Source organism: Pipra filicauda, unplaced genomic scaffold (genome assembly GCF_003945595.2).
Source record: "Pipra filicauda isolate LSUMZ 115617 unplaced genomic scaffold, ASM394559v2 scaffold35_size7292922_pilon, whole genome shotgun sequence".
NCBI classification, from domain to species: Eukaryota; Metazoa; Chordata; class Aves; order Passeriformes; family Pipridae; genus Pipra; species Pipra filicauda.
In genome coordinates, this window is record NW_024104487.1 from 5,734,549 (window position 1) to 5,759,646 (window position 25,098).

The 25,098-nt window shown below is 39.1% G+C and overlaps 1 protein-coding gene across 1 annotated transcript in view; it reads right to left on the bottom strand.

The window, feature by feature from the left end:
* The window catches only part of WDR41 (WD repeat domain 41), a 31,785-nt gene extending 7,843 nt beyond the window's left edge, over positions 1 to 23,942 (bottom strand). Inside the window, exons 1-12 of the mRNA XM_027709923.2 lie at positions 23,849 to 23,942; positions 20,005 to 20,120; positions 16,159 to 16,207; positions 14,256 to 14,387; positions 13,942 to 14,004; positions 13,343 to 13,454; positions 11,898 to 11,960; positions 9,792 to 9,902; positions 8,339 to 8,523; positions 5,409 to 5,530; positions 4,407 to 4,495; positions 781 to 914 (exon numbers count right to left, since the gene is read on the bottom strand). Of these exons, the coding sequence (XP_027565724.1) occupies positions 781 to 914; positions 4,407 to 4,495; positions 5,409 to 5,530; positions 8,339 to 8,523; positions 9,792 to 9,902; positions 11,898 to 11,960; positions 13,343 to 13,454; positions 13,942 to 14,004; positions 14,256 to 14,387; positions 16,159 to 16,207; positions 20,005 to 20,120; positions 23,849 to 23,899 (1,227 nt within the window). The 5' untranslated portion in view covers positions 23,900 to 23,942. The remainder of the gene's footprint in view (positions 1 to 780; positions 915 to 4,406; positions 4,496 to 5,408; positions 5,531 to 8,338; positions 8,524 to 9,791; positions 9,903 to 11,897; positions 11,961 to 13,342; positions 13,455 to 13,941; positions 14,005 to 14,255; positions 14,388 to 16,158; positions 16,208 to 20,004; positions 20,121 to 23,848) is intronic.
* Between the last annotated feature and the right edge of the window lie 1,156 nt (positions 23,943 to 25,098).

Genomic DNA, 25,098 nt, shown 5'->3' on the forward strand with positions numbered 1-25,098 from the left:
GTCCTCCTTCTTAGATAGCAACTTTCCAAGTCAATAATAAGACCCCTTTTAACCATTTTTCAAAAGAACCTTAGCTTTTAAAGAAAAACTTTCAGGTTTTGGCAGCAGCAGTTCTGAAATCCCATCAGTCTCATGAATACTTGCGAGCAAAGCTACTCCAGAATCACACCGCTCCTCTCTATCTGCCCTTCCCCCTGCTCCTTCCAAGAATGTGTACAGAAGTCCACTGTAAGAAAGTGATTTCTTACTCCAACAGATTGTCAAACACAGAAAGGTGTGGAGGGAAAATGCCATTTAAAACAAAAACATACTATATTAGGCATACAGAAGCATGGAATGGTAACTGATCTAACATTAAAAGACCTCCTTAATGCTCACAGCGCAGAAGGCTAAGACATTACTGAATGTGTTTTGTTTTGCATAAGCCCTTGTTTAGATTGTGAACTTAAGATGAAATCTGGGTCACGCATGTGGTTCCCAGTTGTACTGTCTGCAGTCTATAAAAGAAACCAAATACACTACCAGATTATCTGTAGTATGTATGTGCATATATGCACACACAATCCTCAGGCATCATTGAGCAAGCTCTCGCTAGAATATTAAGTCAGTATGTATTACTGTTTTCATACTGCACTAAATATACCACACAATGTGCTCCCAGCCTCCAGACCCAGACAGTCAAAAGTTACAGCTTTACAGCTGTTTTCTCAAATTTACGCTGTCAAATTTACATTGCTTACTAACATTCACTTTTTCTTGTTCTTACTAAAGCTGACCTACCTGCACAGCTGATGAATGACCAATCAAATCCCCAACCAGCTCCAAGAAATACATAGGTGTATTCTCCTGCATCTTCTTGGCAGCTTGATTTGCCTGCTTGTTTGCCCTTCCAAAGCCCCACATGTTGAAAAACCCTGGGGGAAGAAAAGTCTCTCGTTTGGCAAAAATAACAAATACAATTTATTTCCTCTAGCTGAAGAGCCACATAAAATCTAAAAACAAGACAGTCTACATGGCAAAATGACAGAAGCACTGTACTTTGCAGCATTTTTATATCTGCATTATTCATCTTGAGGGAGGAAGGAAACACAGCTACTTGTCCTAATTAGATATAATTTAGTAAACATGCAGAATTACACACCTGGATGAGACAATACACAGATATAAGAAGAAACACAAAGACTTCCTAAATGAACTAACTGAACAGCAAGGTAGATGCAGGACACTGATGCTCACCTTTGCTTTGCACTCCTAAACTGTTACTTGTGCAAAGAGGAGAAAAATGAGGCACCAGTCTCTCCCGTATGTCCTGCACTACAGCATTAAAGTGTTTGCCCATTGGCTTCTTCATTCATATTTAAAACTATCAGCCAAACTGGACTGTAAAGATAGTACTCCACTAGCACAGCCACAGCCACCAGGGGAACTATGCAATAGTACTGACAGAAGTAAGACAGTTGGGTTCTGTTCACTGTGCAGTTCAGACTTTATTCCCAATCCTTTCCTCAGCCCCATCAGCACACAAAACTAGAAGTGTGCTAAACCATGGCCCTGGTGCAAGGGAGGTAACTGGTAAGATGAACAACCTCTCAGGGGATCCCTAGAATAAAAATAGAGCAAATCAACAGCAACATCTCACTGGTTTCTTTCAAACATCTTGATTCACAGAAGTTATAAATTTCCAATGTGAAGCCAAATACCACCTGTCACTGTGTAGATAAGCCGTCACCAGCAATACTGAAGACACAACATTCCTGAAAAAAATGTTTCTAAATCAAGCCAGGCAGCAAAAATATATTTGCAAAAGTTACCAACAGGAGATGAACAGCCAGGTAAACAAGATACATCAAGAAAATTATTCACAGCTTGAATAAAAAAGTTCCTACAAGAGAGCAAGTCTACTGCTGTTCCCAGTTCTTAATACTAATTATATTGTCCAGAGCACCTGTCTAAGGCCACAACTGCCAGTGTGCAGAGAAGTTGCTGGCCTGGTCAAAAAGTACCAAGCACTACAAGAGAACTCCTGTCACTGCTCAAGCATAAGCAGAAAATACATAGGAGACAGAAGCAGGGTCAGGCCACTGGGAATAAATATAGAGAGACTCTCAGAACAAGTAGAAATGAGACAAGGCAGGCCATCTGGAATTAAACATAACCAAGGATGTGAAAGACAACAAGAAGGGCTTCTTCAAATACATCATTAACAAAAGGAAAACTAAGGATAATGTGGACTCGTTACCAAATGGAGGGGGAACCCTGGTAACAGAGGATGCAGAGAAGGCTGAGTTATTGATCTTTGCATCAGTCTTCACTGACAAGGCCAGCCCTCAGGAATCTCTGACCTGGGAGACCAGGTAAAGGAATGCTGGAAGGAAGACTTTCCCTTAGTCAAGGAGGATTGGGTTAGAGACCACCTAGAAAATCTGACATCCACAAGTCCACGGGCCCTGATGGGATGCACCAAGGCTGAAAGAGTTGACGGACACCACAGCAAGGTGCTCACAATCATCTTTGAAAGGTCATGGAGATCAGGAGAGACGTCTGATGACTGAAGATAGCAAATGTCAACCCAGTCTTCAAAGGGGCAAGAAGGAGGACCCAGGGAACTACCAGCCAGTCAGCCTCAGCTGAATCCCTGCAAAGGTGATTGAGCAACTCATTCTGGAGGACATCTCTATCCACATGGAGGACAAGAAAGTGATCAGGAGTAGTCAGCATGGGCTCACTAAAGTCATGTTTGACCAACCTGATTGTCTTCTGCAATGAAGCACTCTCTACCTAGATGGATGAGGGGAGAGCAGTGGGTATTGTCTACCTCAACTTTAGCACAGCTTTCAACACTGTCTTTCACAACATCCTTACAGGCAAATTCAGGAACGGTGGGCTGGATCAGTGGACAGTGAGGTGGATTGAGAACTGGTTGAATGGCAGATCCCAGAGGCACAGGGTCTAGCTGGAGGCCTGTCACTAGTGGTGTCCCCCAAGGTTCAATGCTGGGCCCAGTATTGTTTAACTTGCTCACCCATGACTTGGATGAAGGGACAGCTGCCTCCTCAGCAAGTTCACTGATGACACAAAGCTGGGAGGAGTGGCTGATACCCCAGAGGGCTGTGCTGCCCTTCAGAAGGACCTCGACAGGTTGGAGCAATGGGCAGAGAAGAACTGTCTGAAAGTCAACAAGGGCAACAAGGTGTCCTGGTGGACAACAAGGTGTCCATGAGCCAGCAGTGAGGCCTTGTGGCCAAAAGACTAGTGATATCCTGGGGTGCATTAGGAAAAGCACTGCCGGGAGCGAATGCTGGGCATGTTGAGGGAGCTGACCCTGCCCCTGTACTCAGCCCTGGTGAGGCTTCACCTGGAGTGTTGTGTCCAATTCCGGACTCCTCAGGACAAGAGAGACATGGAGCTCCTGGAGCAGGTCCAACTACAAAGATGATGAGGGGACCGGAACATCTGGAAAGGCTGAGGGAACCGAGCCTGTTCAGCCTCAAGAAGAGACAACTGAGAGGAGACCTCATCAGTGTCTAAGTACCTGAAGGGAGGGTGCTAAGAGGGTGGATCTAGGCTCTTCTTGCTGGTGCCAAGCAATAGGCCAAGAGGCAATGGGCGGAAACTGCTGCACAGGAAGTTTCATCTGAGTATACAGTACTGTGCAAGTGACTGTGCACTGGAACAGACTGCCCAGAGAGTAATGGAGAGTTGTGGAGTCTCCCTCACTGGAGATACTCAAGTACCATCTGGACACAATCCTGTGCCATGTGCTCTGGGATGACCCTGCTTTAGCAGGGAGGTTTGACCAGATGACCCACTGTGGTCACTTCCAATCTGACCCATTCTGTGATTCTGTGAATGTCTGTACTTGAGGAAAATGCTGCTCTAACACCAACAACTAGCCCTGAGGACTCCAATGCCCAGAGGTAGTAGGCAAGTGAAGTTGTATACAGCCTCAAAGTGAGTCCCAATATATTCAAAGAGGAGATGTGGAAAACACTTCCTTTTTTTTGTGCCAGCTGGTCATCTGCAAGTTTTTCTAGATTTCTGCACATAGTTCTGCAACTATTTAATCTTGCATGGTAGAGGATTCAGCACTATTTGGTACAAACAGGGAAGGATGAAGGTTCGTCAGGAGAGGTCCTAATTTTTGTTAAACTGGCTGATACAACTGTAAACTTTAAATAAGCTCTATGGTACAGAACTGCTTTACCTAGATCTTTTAAAGTCCCATATCAGATCTTGGGGGGCTTGTATACCCATCCCTTCTTCAGTTTCTCACCCAGACCTGTTATCAGTTGGTTGAACACAATATATTATCTCTTCTTACAAAGCTTGAAAGCCTCTCTATTCCTATATGGTGAATATTGGGTCTCCTGTTACGTTTTGAAATGTTCTTTTCACTACTAGCAAACCTGTCGGAACTGGTTCAGCTGGCAGCTGCTGCTTTTCTCTGAGTTCCCAAATGCGCACACTGCCATCTTCTGAGCAGGAGATCAGCTGCCTGTAAAAACAGTTGATAAGCAACACTAGCATTGGATACTTATCTGTGAAAATCACCTTGTGATGTTTCTATAAAAGAGACAGCAAGTTGCCTCAAAGTGCATCTGTAGCAGAACAAACTATAAAAGGCTTGTAGAATAGGTGGAAAAAATAAACATTTTCCACCCCCTTTTAAAAGCATACCACTATGTAAAACAAAACATAAGTTTAGACTCTGCAAACATAGTTCAACTAAATGGTGTCCATAAGCTTATTTTCATTGAGTAAAAACCTTTTCTTACAGAAAAATTACAAAAGGAAAGGTACCCTATTTCATAAAGCACATGCATTTACACAATCAAGGCCCTAATTTTTATCTTCTGATAGACTTTTGCTCCACTGAACAAGAGTATAAAGGGATCTAACACAACTACTATTAGAATATAAATATATATATATATATGCAGCAAATTGTCCAAGTTGGCTCTCAAATCAAGATCGAGCTAGAAATTTAGCACTAATGAACAAAGGCTGGAAATTATTACTTTTTGTTAAAACATTTCAATTGTTACAAAATATTTAGTGAAAAATATTTACTGAATATGTCATATGCCTTTGCTTTATAGAAGTAAAATGCCATTAAGCTGTATTTTCACAATGTAGACAAAAGTGCTTTATCAGGTCTGATTTTGAAAATAGCTGAGATATTTTCAGCCTGTGTACCAGTCTGGATATACCAGATTATAGTTTTTTCCTGTTGAATTACAATGATGAATTTTCAAAAACCAGATCAACAAGCTCTACCTAATAAAAGCAGATCGAACTGCAGATAAGTCCCTGCCCTAGAAATCAGATGCAGCTTTGCACTCTGTCTAGTCACCCTTCCAAGTTTTGCTTTTCTTTATTGCATTAACTAAATGTACTATGACTTGTACCTGTTTGGAAGCTTCTCGATGTGCAGCACAGAGGAGTCGTGAGCAGTTCTCTGGCAGGCAATCACACACTTCATTTGAAGATTATATACGTATATGCCTTTCCCAACAGCAGCAAACACATACTGGAAAAAAAATTTAATGGAACAACTTGCAGAAACAGATACTGAAAAATCATCCCACATGTAACAGATTTCCAGAGATACTGTGATGTCATCTAGCCTGCACTATCCAGCTTGTTTCTGTCCTCATGTTGCTGCCTTATCCCAAACATATGAAATTAGTAAGTCATATAAAAAAAATATGGATTTTTTTTTGAGCAAATGTGCAATATCCTCCTATACTCTAAGCAGTTATTTAGTGTCTGCACTTTTAACCTGTACCTTACAGTCTAAGCAGTAATCAAGGTTACCAACAAATCAATACACTTCTGCAATTAAACATTTACTTTCTTACACTAAAATAATGCTCTGTGTTTTGAAAAACTTTTGTTTTATCAAGAAAGCCTGAGAATACAGGAAGCTGTTCTGCATTTTTGCCTCTTTTTGAAATTTAACTGAAGCTGGACAAGGAGGCCTTGTTCAAGTATTTCAACTCTACTGAGTACAGAAAAGGAACTCTCTCACAGTAAAGTACTACACAATAGCGCATTTTGCATTCAATGCTTTTCTTCAGAAGAGTGCAGGCATTCCATCCTACAACCATCATGACCCTAAGAAGCCAGAAACAGCTTACACATCTTTGGACCTGGACCCTCTTGTGACTTGTGACAATCTTAGAGCGGGCAAATGTACAATCATATGTATGTACAGATGATTAATATTCAGTACCAGGAGCGCGCAAAATGCTTCCATTCAATACATTTTTGCGGTTTTGAACACACCTTGTTTAGGTGATGTATGGCGATGTAATGCTGGAACATTTCCCTGAATGGCCTGCTTCCACTTACACAACCCAAACATCAATGTCTCATAATCAGTTCGCACTACACATCTGTCAATATTTTGTAAAAATTGTAACCCACTGTCTTTGACTAAGATTTTCTGTACATATATTCAATGATGTTTTGACACTGTTCAAAACTCTTTATCCAGGTTTTTGTTCAGAGTTTTGGCTTTTTTCTTATGCGCATCTGCTGTGGAAGCACTGAAACTAAACAGATTTCTGATAGCACCATTACCGAATCAAGAGGAAAAATAACCCACTGAGTCATTTTGTATTATTTTCCTAGTTTTGTGTGAGTTTCAAATTCAGTGGTCTTCCACATCACTCTTCCACCATGAGTCACACACTCTTACAGCTTTGCAAAAGATGCTTTTCATGGAGCACTCTTCTTTTTTCACAAGCCCTGGCAAAATCTTGGTCATCTCAAACCCCAAGAAAATAAAAGATGATGAAGCATAAATTGTACATCCATCTTAAAAGGCAACTAAACACAAACATACGCTTATCAGGGCACCAGACGCACTCCCTAGCACTGTTTCCCAGTATTGCCAAACCTATACCACCCCATTTGTTTCTGAATCATGTTTTGCCTACAATCTCAGTGTCAAACTAGACACATGCATCTTCTCCAACCACCCAACTACCAAGCCTGGAAAACAGAGAAAACACATATTTTGCATTATTTTTTTTAACATGAAGAACAGCGTTCTGCTTTTAAAAATACATTTTAAAACATCTGCGTTATAAAAATACATTTCTTCACCACTTTTTAAGTAGGACCTTTACAATACAGACAGCTCTGCCTTAAAACAGCTTCTATTTCAGGATTAATGCTAGAACCACCTTTACTTCTCACCATTCAAAACTCCCACAATGAATGAAATTCACAACAATTTGTGTAGTTCAGTTCCATGCACGGAAGAAAGCCTTCAGTAGCCTCAGATTCCACGTTCAATGTTTTAACAACTTCTGACCTTCTCAAAATTCTTTTCTCCTCCCTTAAAACACATCTTGTGTAGCTTTCAAGCAGAAAATCAAAGCATTTTAAAGCCATATTATAGATTTCACCCTAAATAAAATTTGGTTTTGGCTCATTGTAGAAATAAGCATTGATAACACTGCAAATCCTACCTTTAGATATAACCACATCTTTTTTTCTGCCCACAACCCATAATGTTTCTCTCTCCAGGGTTATAGGAATTCAGGCTTTTCCACAGTTTTTACTTTGTTATAGCTCATATCTCTGAATCCATTTCCAGGAATCCCTTTCTTAATCATTCCCCACGTATTGACCATTCACGTAACTGACCTACGCGACAATTATGAAACGTCTTTTACATTGCCACTAACAGTTGGTAACATTTCACAAAAATAAGTAATAACCTGACAACTTCTAGTGTTTGCTGAACAATAACTGGGTTCTGACAGAGTATTTTGATCAAGAACTTATGTCCAAAGCATTATTACAGTAGCCTGGATCCTGTATACATATTTGTGTATACAGTTGAGTATGGCCCATCTGAACAGTAGGAGCAATACTGATTTACTATTAAGCATAGACATATGCCTATTCTTAAATTCACTCCATAGTACCTTCAGATATAAATGTTCAAAGGTGCATTATTGTGAAAACTGCATTTCCAGAAGAATGGAATATGAAAGATGTATGCCATCAAAACATACACCTCCTGTTTATTTTTTCTCTAGTGGTACTATAAACAGCTAATAAATCTTTGTCAGTCAAAAAGAAATGCTGTTGTTGAAAGTCCATTATGTTAGTTCCCAATACCATCAACATATTATAACCTTCAGTTAGCTCAACACCCAATACTTTATGTAAAAACTGTTGACTGTATAAAAATAGCTGTGCACATTTAGAAGAAATCTCATATTAAAACAAGGAAACTGAAAACACAAAGCAGTTAGTCTTCTGTGGTAAGCTCATCCTAGCTTACTTGAATTAGTTTACTGTATTTAAAGCTTTTTACCTCCTCATCAGACGTTAGGTGTTGAACTGAAGTTTCATTTGGGCTTTGGGATAACTTTATTTCTGGTTGTACATCTGGATGGACAGAGGAGTCCCAGAAGTTGCATTCAGATGCCTGCTTTGTCCAGTCAAGTGCATCCCAAACTATTAGCTCACCTACATGAGAGCCGGTCACAAAAGTCAAGTCTGCAGGGGGGAAAAAAACATTATATTGAAAAGTGACATTTCACACAAAGTTACAACCCTAGAAAGGTAAGAGTGCTCGTTTTCGTGTAAAGCTATGTACAATGTGCAGTACATAACTGACTGGACTAAACCCCCTTTCTTTGAGTAAATACTCATTTTATTACCCAGCACACCTCAGATGAGCAAAAGGAGATGAGTTCTCCTGTGAAATTAAAATTAGGAACGAGAACATTCACTGACGACAGTGCACAGTACTGCATAGCAAAGGCAAGGAACACCACCAGAAGTATGTACAAGTACTTGAACTCCATTTCTACATAAAAAGCCCTTCTATTCCTTGGACAAGTAGGTGTTTGGACACCCCTCAGAAGCAACAAAGTATGTCTATGCCATAAATAGAATTACAGATCACAAATTAAGTGGATGGCAAGACTGAAGTAGCTCGTCATGAATTTGTTTTTCATACCTGGGAAGGAACCACTACAGCAATATTTAATGCAGGTAGCATATTGTCTCTTTAAGACAAACATTGCTTGTTCTTCGTAATCCAAAAGGAGACAATAATGACAACAGTTAAGCCCAGAAACAAGTACCATAGAATCTAAGTTTTCTTTTTTTTCTCCAGCTTCTTGTTACCTCTGTAACAAGTCCCTTTGTGCCAACCTTTGTGCCAACCAGGCCGACACAGATACACTCAAGGACAAATACACACTTTCTATTACACCAGTAATAACTTGTTCTGGATTCTGTGGGTGCTCCATAAAAAAAAAAAAAGGCAAGAACAGAGTAGAAGGGGCTGAATTTCAGGTAATAGCTCAGTATTGTCCTATTGAGCAGCAGAGACTGTATCATCTTCCAGACCCTCTACAATCTCTATGTAGGCCCACAACTGCACCCTCAGAACCTTCAGTTACCTTGGGACAACAACCGCAAGGAACATGGCCTCGCATATCCCATTTTAAGAGTCAGAAGGAGCAAGGGAAAAAGTAGCATTTTTAACTTTTCTAACAGAAAGAAGACCCAGAGCTCCATTTTCATCAATGACATTACCTCTCTTCAACACTGCAACTTGCCTGGTTTCATCCCATTGTTAATCCATAAACAATGCAATTATATTTTGACATGTCACTACCTTTGCAGGTACACAAGATAGTACATCCACTAGTAAAGTAGTTTCACTCCAGTGAAAACTGTGGTCCCAAAAAAACTCCATAGGTTTATCCCACTGGTAACTAACAAAAGCAGTAACATTATAAAACAACTCTTACCATTGACGCTGACTAATGACAAAATGTTATCCTGATGGTCAACAAGGCGCTTTACTTCAAGGACATTCCAACCTTCAGACTCATTGTTAGAATCAGTCAACCTAAAAATTACTTCAAAGAAAGAGAAATTGTCTAAATAAGCTCTTTCATTCAGAATAAGATGGAACTATACTTAAATAAAACACATCATTTTCAGAGAGGCACAAACTAAAACATAAGTGAGACAAGACTTATGGTCACTCATGACATCAAAAAATGGGAATGAATTATTTCAGTGTTATCATTAAGGCCTCTTACTACAGCAACTCTAGGATAAAACATTTTAGCCTTGTTACTCTGAAACTTATAGACCTGGTCAACATCAGAAGCTGTAGAAAGCAGAAGTGAAAAGTATTAGACATCTTTATGGATAAGTAAACTAAAAGTGAAATGTTTCTTGAGGACTCATCTCACTGAAAAATTAATATTCAAAAGGATGCAATATTCCCCAGTAAGACAATTGAGATCATCAGGAATTAAGACTTTATTTTAACCAGTCTTGGAATTTCTTTTCTATCTCAAGGGTACTGCAAAAGAATTGTGGGAAGTTTAGATGGAAGTTTGTATTGTATCTCTATGTCTAAACACAAGAGGACTATTCTTAATTTGTTCCTGATTCTTTGATCAAAGTATCAGGTTGCTAATTTTTCAACTAAGTATTTAATCATCTTGAGCAACATTTGCTTTTTTGCTCTACTTTTGCTCCTGGATTTTATTCCCTATTTTGAAATTTCAGTAATTTTACACAGCACTTACCAAAAAGACTCTCCACCAACAGCTAGCCAATGACTTCCAGTTTGCATACATAGATAATTCTGTCTCCAACTGAGCAAAAGAAATCATCACACTGTCTCATTATAGCTTCTGATCCTGGGATAAGGAGGCTCTAGAGAAGCCTAGTATCTGACAGCTCAGATAAGCAGTCCCAGACCTTCTGCACTAGGACAAATGTCAATTGCCCCAGACAGATGTGGACAGGTGGCATTAACACTGAGTGAGCTGGCGGAGGAGCTCGCCAAGCCACTCTCTGTCATTTATCATCAGTCCTGGTTAACCAGGGAGGTCCCAGTCAGTTGGAGGTTGACCAGTGTGACATCCACCTACAAGACAGGTCAGAAGGAGGATCCAGGGAACTACAGGCCTGTCAGCCTGATCTCAGTGCCAGGGAAGGTGATGGAACAAATTATCTTGAGTGTGATCACACAGCACATCCAAGACAACCAGGGAACCAGGACCAGCCAGCATGGGTTTAAGAAAGGCAGGTCCTGCTTGACCAACATGAGCCATCAGTGTGCCCTGGTGGCCAGGAAGGCCAATGGCATCCTGGCCTGTATCAGCAGTGCGGCCAGCAGGACCAGGGCAGCGATTGTCCCTCTGTACTCAGCACTGGTGAGGCTGCACCTCAAATCTAGCTGTGTTCAGCTCTGGGCCCCTCACTTCGTCCAGAAAAGGGCAAGAGAGATAGCAAAGCGCAAGTCTTAAGAGCAAGGAGCTCAGGTTGTTTAGCATGAAAAAAAGCAGGTTCAAAGAGACCTCATCACTCCCTATAGCTACCTGAGAGGAGGTTGTGGTGAAGTGGGGACTGGCATCTTCTTCCAGGTGACAAGTGACAGGACAAAAGGAAGTGGCCTCAAGTTGCACCAGGTGAGGTTCAGGTTGGATAGCAGGAAGAATTTTTTCACTAAAGGGGTGGTCAGGCATTGGAATGGGCTGCCCAGGGATATGGTGGAGTCATCATCCCTGGAGGTGTTCAAGACATGACTGGACATGGCACTTAGTGCAATGGTTTAATTGGCATGGTGGTGTTTTAAGGTTGGACTTGATATCTTGAAAGTCTTTTCAAACCTTAATAATTCTATGATTCTAAATATAGAAAAGTTTCATCTATAAGATTCCTCAAAAAGATTAGTACTGTCTCTTCTTTGTAAAGAATGGAAAAAGAATGTTGCTGATCACACTCTAATACCATTTACTTTCCCTATACAATTCCAGCATGTGTTTTTTACACATATCTCTGATAACCAGCTGTTATAGAGGAACATGAACACATAAATGCAACATACTCACTTAGCTCTTTGCCTACAGCTGCTGCAACACAGTTTTTGGGCAATTCAACCAAAGCACTGATACCTTTGAAAAAAAAACAGGGGAGAAGGGAGAAAAGGATAACCACTGGTTATAACACAGCAAACTGTTAATTCCTTATTAATAAAGTTCTTAACAATCTTCCTTCCACTTGGAAATTATAATCAAAACAGAAGCATATTGCCTGAAATAAAAGTTAAATGGCATCAGAATTGAATAGATCATCTCAAACAGAGGCAAGGTCAGGACTTTTGGTCCCAAATCCAGCAGAATTCTGGACATCAAACTTGCAGTGAAACTTAAAGTTTATTTTAAATACAGTTAAGATATCTATGTCCTAATGCTGGACAGTATTAAGGACACCATGGTAATTATTAAGATTCTAAACAAAGGTAGTACCAAAGTTATTAGATACTGTACATACCTCAAAACACACAATTCTAAAATACTGTGCAGAGCCAGCAGAAGAAGAGTAAGGCCTAAGATGTCCAAATTGCTTTGTGTCTTAATTGCTAGTCTGTCTTAATCCTGCACAGAATTTTCCCAGTCTGTGCCACCACATCATTAAAGAAAAATTCCCCAAGGAATAAGCAATCTCTTTCCCCGCAAAGGAAGCATGAGATTAGAATAGAAGACAAGGCCCATGCTACACATCCCATTGACTCCTTGTACCAAAGTTTCAATAGCACTTCATACAAAGCACCACAGCAACACTACCAGCTAGTATTTAGCATAATACTTCATAATATTTCATAATCAATACTTTCAAAAGAAGTATTAATATCCTCAAAGATTCAGAAGGCTTTGCCTACCACTACTCTATTCCATGACAAAAATAAGGACAATATTAGTTCCACCTTTAAATGGGATTCACAGCTTTACAGGTATCTTGGTAAAGCACGTCAATAACATGTGACAATTTTCTTCATATGGACATACAAAATATAAATTTATTAATATAAAAGCATGATTGACATTGATATCTGATTACATTTATTATATTCCTATCAAAAGCTGCATTTTCTACATAAAAAGTACTGATTCTTAATAATAAAAAGTAATCTCTACTGTTCTACTTCTACAAAGCTCACTTAGGAATAACAGAACTCCCACCTGATCACACAAAAAGCCAGTCAAAGAATCTGGTACATGTTACAGCAAACACATACAGACCAGCATCCCTGTAAGTCCAAGCTATTGTACAGTTACTGAGATTTGACATATTCTAAAATTCACACAGTACAGGAGATTAAAAGCAGTCTTAATTCTGAAACTATTAAGTCTGACATTTAAAAAAAGAGCTAGTGGCTCTAATAAATAATGTTATCATTAGAATTAAAGGAAATTTGCCAAGTTGGTTTTGCATCATTATACAGATCCATTTTACTTGCACTTTAACAGCTATAATGAGTCATTTACATTCTTACCTGCATCAGTAAGATGACTGGTCTTACACAAGAGATCTAATTTTCGGTTCCAAACACATAGATCACTCCCTCCAGACAACCATACATCCAGTCTTTGAAGAACTGTCAAACACTGCAGAACAAAAATCAGATATATGTCTCCTGCAAAAGTTCTACAGGGAATTTCTCAGTAAAATGATCATGAGCTTTAGTTAAATAAATCTGTAAGTACTATGAAGCACAGTATCAAGGTATCACTTCCCTGAGAAACACAAATTTAATTACATGCTACATTTTTCATCAACAATGCAAAACCTTATTTTTTCATTGATTTTTCCCTACTATTAAGAGTCAACAACTAATTTAAAGGTAGGTTGTCTTTTGCAACACAGTAACAGAACCAAGCCATACCAGTTACCTTTGTTCTACATCCTTTCAAAAAGAAAATTGAGGTATTAAGAGTCTGAAAAACACCCACTTCTCAGCCACTCATTATGTACCACTGCTTACACCAAACATTGCTGTTCATTTTAACACCTGCCCATAGGACCTACAAGCCATACATAATAATTATTGTATATAACAAAACAACAGACATTCATAAGGTTTCTTTAGCATACCTTTACAGTAGAATGGAAACATGACACTTTCTGAACCTGTCTGCCACTAGTGCAGTCCCAAACCTGTCTTTATTCATTAAGGAAACTGAAAGGTTTCTATGCATTATAAATATAAATGCTGTGTTTGTGACAGATTAGGAAAGAGGTATGCAGTGTCTCAGTCTTCTAAACTCTGTCTTTTCAAGATTTGGCCTAAATGGCATATTAATAAAGGTCTGTTATGGATTCATTTTTGTAGCAAGGACTACATCTACTTGTGAGCAATAACTAGTAAAACTCCTGTGTAACCCAATTACACCCAGATCAAAGGATACAATAACTGTTCTATCAGCAGAGGCCGTTATAATCAAATGTCTTTTTTCTTCAAAAGCATCTGACGAAGAAAACGGTGCTATAGCTGTAATTTTGTGTGTGTGTCCATGAAGTTCAAAAAGTTTTTCTCCAGTCTGAAAAACAAACCCATGGAAAACTAAATGTAAAACATGGAAAATGCCTACTGTAGCATAAAACATAGGTACCACATGACTTTTGAAAGCAAGAATTTTTAAGAGTCTCAAATCTCCCTTTCTAAAGTAACTTATGGATTTGCTTCTTACTACCTTCAATGCTATTCAAGATTAAATAAGATACCAAGCGTAGGTTTAAAGGACATAACACAAATTACTCTCAGAGTAAAAAACCCTCTAAAAGCCCCTAAGACCGAAATTCTGTATTAAGTTCATTTAATTTTAATGCAAATACTGGCCATTCACCCATGAACACTTTGGTAATTCAGATTTGTTGACAAACCCTCTTCTGAAAAAGTAATTTTTTTTTTAATTATTAGAAAAATTTGACCTATATTTATGGCAAACACAGTACTGTCAATTTCCTGCCAGCTTTATTTAGCACGTACATCATCTGTAGATTCAAGATGGTGCTTTGGACAACCGGAGCTACTTCTGCTGTGTTTAGAAGGCAAAACTCCACAAACAAACATAGAGAAGCATACTGGCATTTTAAACGTGCAACTAAAATACAGTGTTATTTTAGCTGCAAACTTCTTTACAGTTGTGGGTTAATGTTTTAAACTAATAAAATTCCTACAAAAGTAGAAAATGGAACTCAGTTCATAAGCTGAGTTCTAAGTGACAAACTGCTCAGAACACTGGGTATATATATATTCACATATATGGGTTTTAATATTCAAGACTCCTTTCCTTTTCCAAGTTATAGAATTAAAAAATCACAAAAGGCCTTCAACTACAGCAAAGCACTAATTGAAACTGCTCAAAAGAGAGAAATTTCAAGTCTCCCCTTCTGTATTTTAAAATTACACCATCATAAATGTCACATAAATTTTTCAGAAGATTTTTAAAAAATTTACAGTCTGAGTTTTTTTCTTCCTCAATTTGAATGTTTGATACACTTTAGACAGTACAGTATGTCTCCCCTTCAGACTTCTTATTGAACAATGTAACTCGTATACCAGACCTCCTTAACACAGGTCTAATGCTCATCCCTTCTACAATTTTGTCAATGATACAGAGACACAGAGCAGAAGACCAGAACAGCTGGTGTCACTAATAGAGCACTATTTCCATGATAAAACTAATGTCTTTGTAAGGTTTTCAAAAGTTACAAGATTTTTATCACAGCAAGCAATTAAGGCCCTGTTCCTGCACTGCATGAAATGTTGAACTTCTACGCACTTTGGTATCTTTCCAATAGAGTTTTGTGCTAGCTCACCATTTAGCCTAATCAGTTATACCACAAAGAGGTATTACTAGTAAAGTTACTGAAATGTACTTAAAACTTAAGTATATATAAAAATCCTAGCAGGTTTGGGATCTTCTTACATATTTGTTGAGTTACTAGTCAAGATTTTGGTGTTAACAGCAAACACAGAACACATTAAAGAGTAATTAAAGGCACACATTGATACACACTTCTGCTTTTCACATCATTTCATCTAAAATCTCTCTAAAATCACTATGTCTTCCCAAAACATTCTAACTTTCAAAACTTGTCCTTCTCTTGAGTTCACACTATTTTTAATACCCTAACTCTCCTTTGTAAACTAAAATTTAAGAGGCTCCCTCCACTTGTACATTTTCAAACGGCTTTGCAGCAACTCTTATTTATTCTGCTTTTTCATTTCTAGACATTTCTAACTCCTCTCCATAACTTCTACCCTCTCCAGAACACACAAGCCAGCCCCCAAAAAAATCACCTAACCTGAGCATTCCATAGACATACGATTCCATCATCTCCTGCAGATGCAAACCTGAAGAAAAAGAGACAAAAAAACCACAACAAACTGAAAACTTCAATATAGCATAACGTAATGGAAAAGCAGTAAACAGTTACGGAAGAAAAATACTTACAAGATATATCAGAATCTGTCTTTACAGAATAAACATGTATTTGTAAATCCCAATTATAGTTTCTAAACTAAAGTCAGTACATTTGAATAGGTATTTATCAACATATACTTAATATAAGAACAAGATGTAGGAATTCCAATATGTACTATTAAAAAAGAACCCCACACAAAAGAACCAATTCTCTTGTTTAAAAATATGAGATCTGAAACACCAAATAACAGCGAACTTTAAAATCAAATACTATTAGTCAGAGTCAACTATAAGACATCTAACAAGTTACAAACCACTTGTCTGGGTTCAGTCCAGGAACTGAAACAGGAGCCAGGCCTAAAAGAGTTAACTGAGATATCTTGGCCTGCTAAGAAACCTCAATACCCGTTTCGCTAGAAGAACATTTTAGGAGCACTGGTTAATATCATGTTCTGTTCTGCTCACTGGACCAAAGGCCTTATTATAGAAAGAACAGGAGTACTACACACACAGAAATAAATTAGGTAAACTAGACGTTTGAATAAGATATAGAAGGCCCAGAGCCAGGATTTTGCAAGCTTGAAGAATTCAGGTCACCTAATTGAAGAGATCAAATTGAGGAAGACGTCCATGGCGACCACCAGAGGGATGAAGGCTTGAGGAGAAGACCCCCACAGTAGGAAATTGCGCATGTCTGGAGAGACTCTGCCCAGAGACCAGCCTACTTATTAATATGTATAATAAATGATGTAACCATGTATCTAAAGTGTATAAAATGGCTTAGTTTTGCACTTGCAAGTCGAGCAAGTTTGTCCAGTACGAGCTGGCTTGCTCCCAACGTTGAATAAACAAATACCTTGCTGCTTAAAGATAAAAAAAGAAGCAAGTTTCTCAGACCGATTTTTTGGATTCAGAACAGAGTAGTCCAGTATTTACCATTGTAATTTAGAGTGTGGCTTAAAAGAACTTCAAAGGGCAACACATTTAAGGTGCTAAATTTGACTTCTGATAAAAATCCACATGGAAGGCATATCATATGAGGAAAACACAAGTTCCAATTAGCATGTTAATCTCACATGAACCAAGTCTGACTTGAATTCAATCTTTTTCTCTAGGTTAGAGTGAGTATCTAACCATCTGCCTACATATGCTCCTTATGGGACACCTCATTCTTTTCCAGTCAAGATCACCACCATCTATAACCTTGTCTGTTTCCTGAAGGAGGAAGGAATGGTCAAATGAGCAACAAAAAAACTGTTCTTAAAATGTGTTATGAACTCTGTTTAATTTAATGTATCGAATGCTAGGGCGTTACATGCAATTTTATTTCAGTCCACTTTTTGGAAGACTCTTGCTCAGGCTTAGTCTTCTTTAGTGATCTTCTAATCAATATGACCCTTACTTCATGTTTGAAAAGTACAAGAGCAAAGAAGAAAGAAAAAAAAAGCAAAAAAGAGCCCACCAGCTTTCTGTTACATTCATATAGGATTTATTTAGTATCTTCAAAAACCAATCTGAGAAAATTTTCCACTCACTGGTTTTAGCTGAGCCACTGAGAAAACAAGAAAATCCTTCTGCAAAATTCTCACTAAGATGATATTATCTAAAGACCTGAAGCGTGAAATTTGGCTTACAATAGTTGACAAAAAGCACACAATGGAATAGCTGCAGAAACTAAATAAAAACATTTCAGAATCTGAGTAACAATACTAATTTTACTGAAAAGAATCAAGTGAATAATATTATCAGGTGTTTAACAATCCAGAAAATACCATATTCTTGATAAATAAAAACTCAGAATTACTGTCCAGTGAAGCAACTCTATTAAACTCCTCAAACTCTCACAATGTTAACCAGCTATATAACTTACTCCTTATCCATATGCTGTTTTACAGCCTATATTAAATGCAGCCACCCAGACTTTAGCTTTACAATGATTGTCATTAGTTTAGCTTCAGTAATTTCCCTGCCACCAAAGAAAGAAGCCCAAAATGGCAAGTAGTTTCTTTGTATCACATAGCAATTTAAGAATACTCTGGTATTTCTACAAAAATCAATTACCTCTATGCAGTAAGTGTTTTGAGAAAACATACTTTGATAAAGAGTTATTTTAATAACTGGTCTGGGTCAAAAAGGACTGAAAAAAAGGCACAAGATTCTTTCATTTTTGTAGGAATTTTCTGGTGGACTACTACAATGCGGAAAAATAAACTTTATGGTAACACATGTAACTTTTCTAATATATATATATTTTATGACATTAAGAAAAAAACTGACACGCTAAAGAGCCTCCATGGAGTCTTCTGTGAAATTTATATATATATATATATATATATATATTACAAATCTTATTAGAAAACAGGATTCTGTGGGCATTCCTGAATTGGAAGAGACTACCTGCATGATCTCCTCCAATCAATGTGAATGGGGAAGGAGAGAACCTTCCTTCACAAAACACCTGCTATACACTGCTAGAATTAAAACAAGCTGTTATCCATGTTAACTTTGTGTAGTGTATTGATGAATATATTAGAAATTCCCTTCTGAGTCTAATCCATAAAAGATATAACTTACTACAGGTCCTTAACAGAACTATTCTTGCCTATTACTTACATTCTTAATCTCTAAACGTTTTCTATTTTATTCTCCACATCAGCCAAGAGTCACTACATTTTATTACTGACTAAAGAATTCACAACCTTACTTTTAAGGCAGAAAATTATTTCTTCTCTTCTAGGATTAAGTATAATTAAAGAACATGAAAGGTTAATTTAGAGAAAACTAGAATAGAAGCCAGGTTGTAATGTACAACTATCATAATACAATCTCTCAGTCACATTTCCAAAGTACAAAGGTAAATACAATGACTTCATCTCTGCTTATTAACCAGTTTTCCAGTTTTTAGATAACTCTGTCCTCAGAAGATAGACAACTCAGTCTTCAGAAGAACAGAACAGATAAAAATTGTCAGGAATATACAAAACACTGACCGAGAGAAACAAAGGAATGATCAGGTTTCAAAGAAGTACAGCAAGTTGAATAAGATCAAACTGGAAGAGAAATGAAATGCAGAGATTAGGCATGTGATGAATTTTGCTAAGCAGTCATTCTGAATAAAGTGGTGAAAATTTCAATATTTGAAAAGTCAAAAAAACCTGCATGAACTAAAGCTCAAATGAATTAAGTACTATAGCTTTGGAAGAAAGGGCAGCAGAAGATGGGAAAGAAAGGAACAGCAACCATCGCTCAGCATCGTTGAAGATGTCATGGCTAATTGCTACAGTGTACCTAAAGGAGCCTATTACATTCTTTCATAGAACCAAAAGGTGAAATAACAGCTATTCTCAATTCAGAAATGCAAAACACACGTATCTGCTCAGAGCAGAAGAAGACTGTGAGAAAGAGTTCATATGCATGTACAGAAGGGAACGCTCAAATAGGAACAGACTAAAAGAACATTTCTTCCTAACAAATGACTTGGCACCAAGAAACGTAACTCATTCACCATTATTTTCTCATTATAGTAAACCTTAAAAGAGAAGCCAAAAGACACAGTAACATACCAAGAAAAGGGAGTGTTCATCCCTTGCTTTTTTAACTCAAATTTTTCCTGCCCTCCCCCACCAAAAATAAAAAGGGAAGATTACAAATATTACTACATATTCACAAATATTCTCTGAAGTATTGCCAAGGACACTGTTAAACAATTCGAAATGGCATTTCATACCTGCAGTCATCTATTTGCACTAGAAATCGTACTATATCTTGATGACCTTTCAACACAAGGAGCTCCGTGTAAGGATTCTGTGTTTGTTCTTCACCAACTGTCTGTACAGAGGATTTCTAAAATTCATAAAAAATGAGTTAAATTTATTTGGTACTGACATAATTATTTTCATCAGGTCTTTGTAACTTCTAACAACCTAGACTCATGTGTGAAGTTCCTGAAATACCATTTTGCCTGAATGAAAATCATTACAAAATATAATTTCTTATTATTTCAAGTAAATAATAGCTTTCTATTGCACGCATTTCAAATTATAATATGGCATTTTCTGTTTAACAAAATATTTTGTACTGCTTTAATCGCTGATACAGCATGATGAAAACCCAGTTTAGTTATGAGCTGTCATGTGGAGCCAGCTTCATGACTCAATTCACCATACACTCAGTTTTTCATTAAATTACACATCTTATGAGACGTTTGTGAATCTTTCATATCTTTCATCTGCTGTTCAATTTTAAAATCCTATATAAAGACAATATATTTAAAACAAATAAGAACAAATGCTGTTCTGTTACATAATATATAAATCATGCATTGCTACTCTATTCACAAAATACCAAAGCCAACCACTTGAAAAAATGTAGAGAATGATTAATCATTTTATAGAACAGCATTTGCAATTACCCCCACCTAGACTATTAATTAAAAGGACAATCAATCACTTGGAACAAGTTGATCATCAGGTAGGGTCAATAAAATACTGCACAGAACTGCAGTTTCAAGGAATAATAGTTCTGCCAATCTCAATCATCAGTTTGCTTCAAGACAACTTTTTTGTAATTAATGTCTTACACATTCTGGAACAACTTACTGTTAGACATTATTTTTTAAAAAAACAAAACAGCTCAATAGTAACTCAGTGGCAGCACTCTTCTCCTTCTGGATTTATTTTACACGACAGTCAACATCATCTTACTTCCAAGACTGTCTCCCCTTTGAGGACTTCAACAGAACGTACACTGTAAAACAGTAACTACAGAACACTGTACAGCACGCAGCATACATGACAGGTAATAAATACTAGAGCAAAGACAAACATATTATCCTCAAAATTTTGAACATCTTCTTGCTAGATTAATAAACCATTTTCTATTACTTTGATATTGGTACTATGATACTATTCTTCATAAGCTAAGAATGACAAGGTGAAAAAGTGGTGAAAGAAACTTGTGTTTATTTTAAAAATTAAGAGCTCCTAATTTTTAAATTAAGTTCTTGTGATTTTATCTTGGGTTTGCGCTATCTGATGCATTTCATGTTCCTCATTTTATGCAATCACGTGTGAATAGCAGTTTCCTTCTAAAATAATGCAAGTAGAATCTGCATGGCTATAAAGAAAAGCCGGACAAACATGAAAACTTGGAGTCAGCTGTCAAAGGTAATCAAAACATGCCTTAAAAAATGAGAGTTCTAAACAGTCTAAGCAAATCTCAGTACATTAGCAATACTGTACCGAGGAAACATACATTAATATTTAGCAAAACACAGTGTTAAATGAGAATTCTTTCTCTGAAGAAATCTACTTTTTTATAGAAACTATTAATTGGACTCTCTTATAGTAATCATGTTTTTAGAAGGGAAAGCTGGAGAGTGATGCTAATGGAATCCATTCCCAACTTGCATGTTTTTATGCAGGACCTGTCAGCATCACTACACTAATCAGCAAAAAAAAACCCCCAAAATATTAATCTGAACTTCATAACTTCCTATAAACCCCCATGATGCAAAGTGGGATTTTCAAATGCAATTCACCAAAAACATGGAATACAAGAGTTCACATACATACTGATTTTATGCACCGTGGAGCATGACAAATTAGCTACTATTGGCCATGATGGCTATTGACCCACTTAGATGCTCCCATTTCCAGAACCACCCTGTCTAAGATGAACATCATGGCCATCAACTGAAGAGATTCAGGAGCTTGAGTCTAAATGACTTTCAATTCCACTGTAAAAATAGAAATGGGCACGGAGAAATTTACCTTTCATGAACTCAGGATAGCCTTGCTAGAGGTTTTCTCTATTCACCCAGTGCAATGCCACTCTACACATCTGTCTGAAGTCATAGCACATGAAAAAAAATACCCTAAGTCCATAGCCCACACACTGCTATGGGTTTTCTTACCTATTTAAGAACTAGTTATGAAGATGATTAGATGAAACAATATTACATAAAGCGGGGAGGGGGGGGAGTTTAGAAACTAACCTTTAGCAATATTTGTTATTCAGTTTTTCCTCAGAGAAGCAAAATTATTACTGTCATTCCACAAACCAGTGGTAACAATGGGAACAAAAGTCCTGCGGGTCAGGTTTAACCAAGCTATGAATGGCAGAATGGAAGAACTGGGCCACATCTTGATTCATGTTCATGCTTTATTAAAACACGGTATAACTAAACCATAGCCAGAGTTTAAACTTTGGCGAGGGACACACACAATGCTATTTTCTAGCACATCTTACAAAACTGCATCATATTTCCCATCCTCCTTTCAAAAACAACTGCACACAAACCTGCTAAATATGACTGCAATGCAACCAGCATTCTGACTGGTGACAAAAGTCAGAGACATTCCCACACATCATCGTTCCAAACTGGCACAAATCCAAACTTCCACCAAAGTAAATACTGGCATCTGAAGTCATCCATGACACTGGCACACTTGCTCATGAACAGCAGCTAGAAAATAATAACTTCCTCATACTTGTCTAAATTACAAAAGCACTATGTGTATAGAGTCCAGTAATACTGTTAATTAACTCTTGTTAAGTCTCTGAGAACTTCACCAAACTCTTAGAAACAGGAAGGATGTCAGTGTACAGTGCACTATGTAACAAACCGTGTTTCATGGATGAGAAACTAAGAAGTGCTAGAAGACTACTACGAACTACTATGACACATAAACAAGAAGTTACTGCAAATAACAAGTCGCTGCCTACAATTTATATCATCAGTGTCACTGAGAGCAGGACTTATACGCAGTTCTTGCAGCTACACAACACAGGCCCCGCCGAGAAAGGGGGAGGGAGCCGGGATGCTCCCAACAGCTCCCAGGCGAGCTCAGCGTGGGTGTTCCGCTCTTCACAGAATCAGTCTGGTTGGAAAAGACGTTTGAGATCAAGCCCAACCTATGACCAAACACCACCATGTCAAAGAGACAGTGGCACTAAAAGTGCCACGCCCAGTCGTCTCCTGAACACCTCCAGGGACGGTGACTCCACCACCCACCTGGGCACCCCATTCTAATATCTAACCCCCCTTTCCGTGAAGAAATTTTTCCTCATTTCCAACCTGAACCTCCCCTGGAGCAGTCTGAGGCCATTTCTGCTCGTCCTGTCACCTGTCACTTGTTGCCTGGGAGAAGTCACCGACCCATACCTGGCTACAACTTCCTTTCAAGTAGTTGTAAAGTGATGAGGTCTCCCCTGAGCCTCCTCTTCTCCAGGCTGAACAAACCCAGCCCCCTCAGCTGCTCCTCGTAGGACTTGTGCTCCAGCCCCTTCACCAGCTCCACTGCCTTTCTCTGGACACGCTCCAGCACCTCCTGATCTAAGGGACCCAGAACTGAACACAGTACTCGAGGTTCGCTTCTGCGCTTCTGCCCTCCTCTCATTCTCCTCCACGAAGCCCGTAACCAGTTCTGTCAGCCCGAAGGCCCCGCAGGCCGAGAGCCGGCGCGGAGCACGGCCCAGACCCACCCAATAGGAAACGCCACGGCCCAGTGCATCCCGACCTCACGGCACTGCCCGCTCCAAGCCTAAGGCTCCGCAGGGAGCGGCCTCACCTCGGCCAGGCCCTGCGGCTCCCGGCCGCCGCCGATCAGCCACCGCAGCATCGGGAGCGGAGCCGGCCCGGCTTCTCCCGCGCCACCGCCGCGCTCAGGCACAGGCCGCTCAATCGAGCGCCGCGCCGAGACCCGCCCGCTGGCGGGCGAGGCCGGGCACGGCCGGAGCAGCCGATGGCCGAGCGGCTGCGCCGTGAGCGGCGGCGCGGGCAGAGCTCCGCACAGGTGGCAATTAAACATTTACTGGCGTTTTACCTCGCTGTTTTCCGATTTCAGAGGAAATTTGTGCTGTTACCGTTTACCATACTGTAGATTGCCATCAATTATTAACATTTTATTGTGACCATTTTCATCTCTCCTTGTGAAGTGGAACGACTGCCAAAATGTTCTCTAAGGAGAACATCTTCCGTCCTCCTTCACTGAACCTCTCTGAGCCTTTGATGTCCTGTCAGGATGGCATAACAAACATGAGTAAACTCACCTGATTTGTTTTCCTGCTGCTCTTCCACTGCCCTTCACAGAATCACAGGCTCATGGAATGGGCCAGGTTGGGAGGGACCACAATGGATCTTCTGGTCCAACCTCCCTGCCCAAGCAAGGTCATCCCAGAGCACACGGCACAGGATTGTGTGCAGGTGGTTTTTGAATATCTGCAGTGAGGGAGACTCCACAACCTCTCTGGGCAATCCGTTCAGTGCTCCATCGCCCACCCATTGTGTCTTGTCCTATTGCTCAGCACCACTCAGAAGAGCCTGGCTCCATCCTTTTGACACTCACCCTTTAGATAACTATAGACATTGATGAAGTAATGCAGTAATCTTGGAAGCCTTTTTGAGTCTTAGATGAACATGGGGCAAGATCATAAAACCCATCCCAAAAGACCACACAAGCCTCCATTCTCAGACATCTGTGACAAAGAAACCCCCAAGGTGCACAGACATATCCAACAGGCACTGCTCTGAGCATCTGAATACACACAGGTCATTGCCCTGCTGCTTTTTCACCCATGTTTTTTCAGAAGCAACACCACGCAATGCCTGAGATTTTCCCTAGGGCAGGAGATTATAGTGCTTTTCTAAATTATAGGATCATAGAATGGCTTGGATTGGAAGGGACCTTAGAGATCATCTATTTCCAACGCCCCTGCCATGGGCAGGGATACCTTTCACTAGACCAAGTTGCTCAAAGGCCCATCCAATCCGGCCTTGAACACCTCCAGGGGTGGGGCATCCACAACTTCTCTGGGCAAC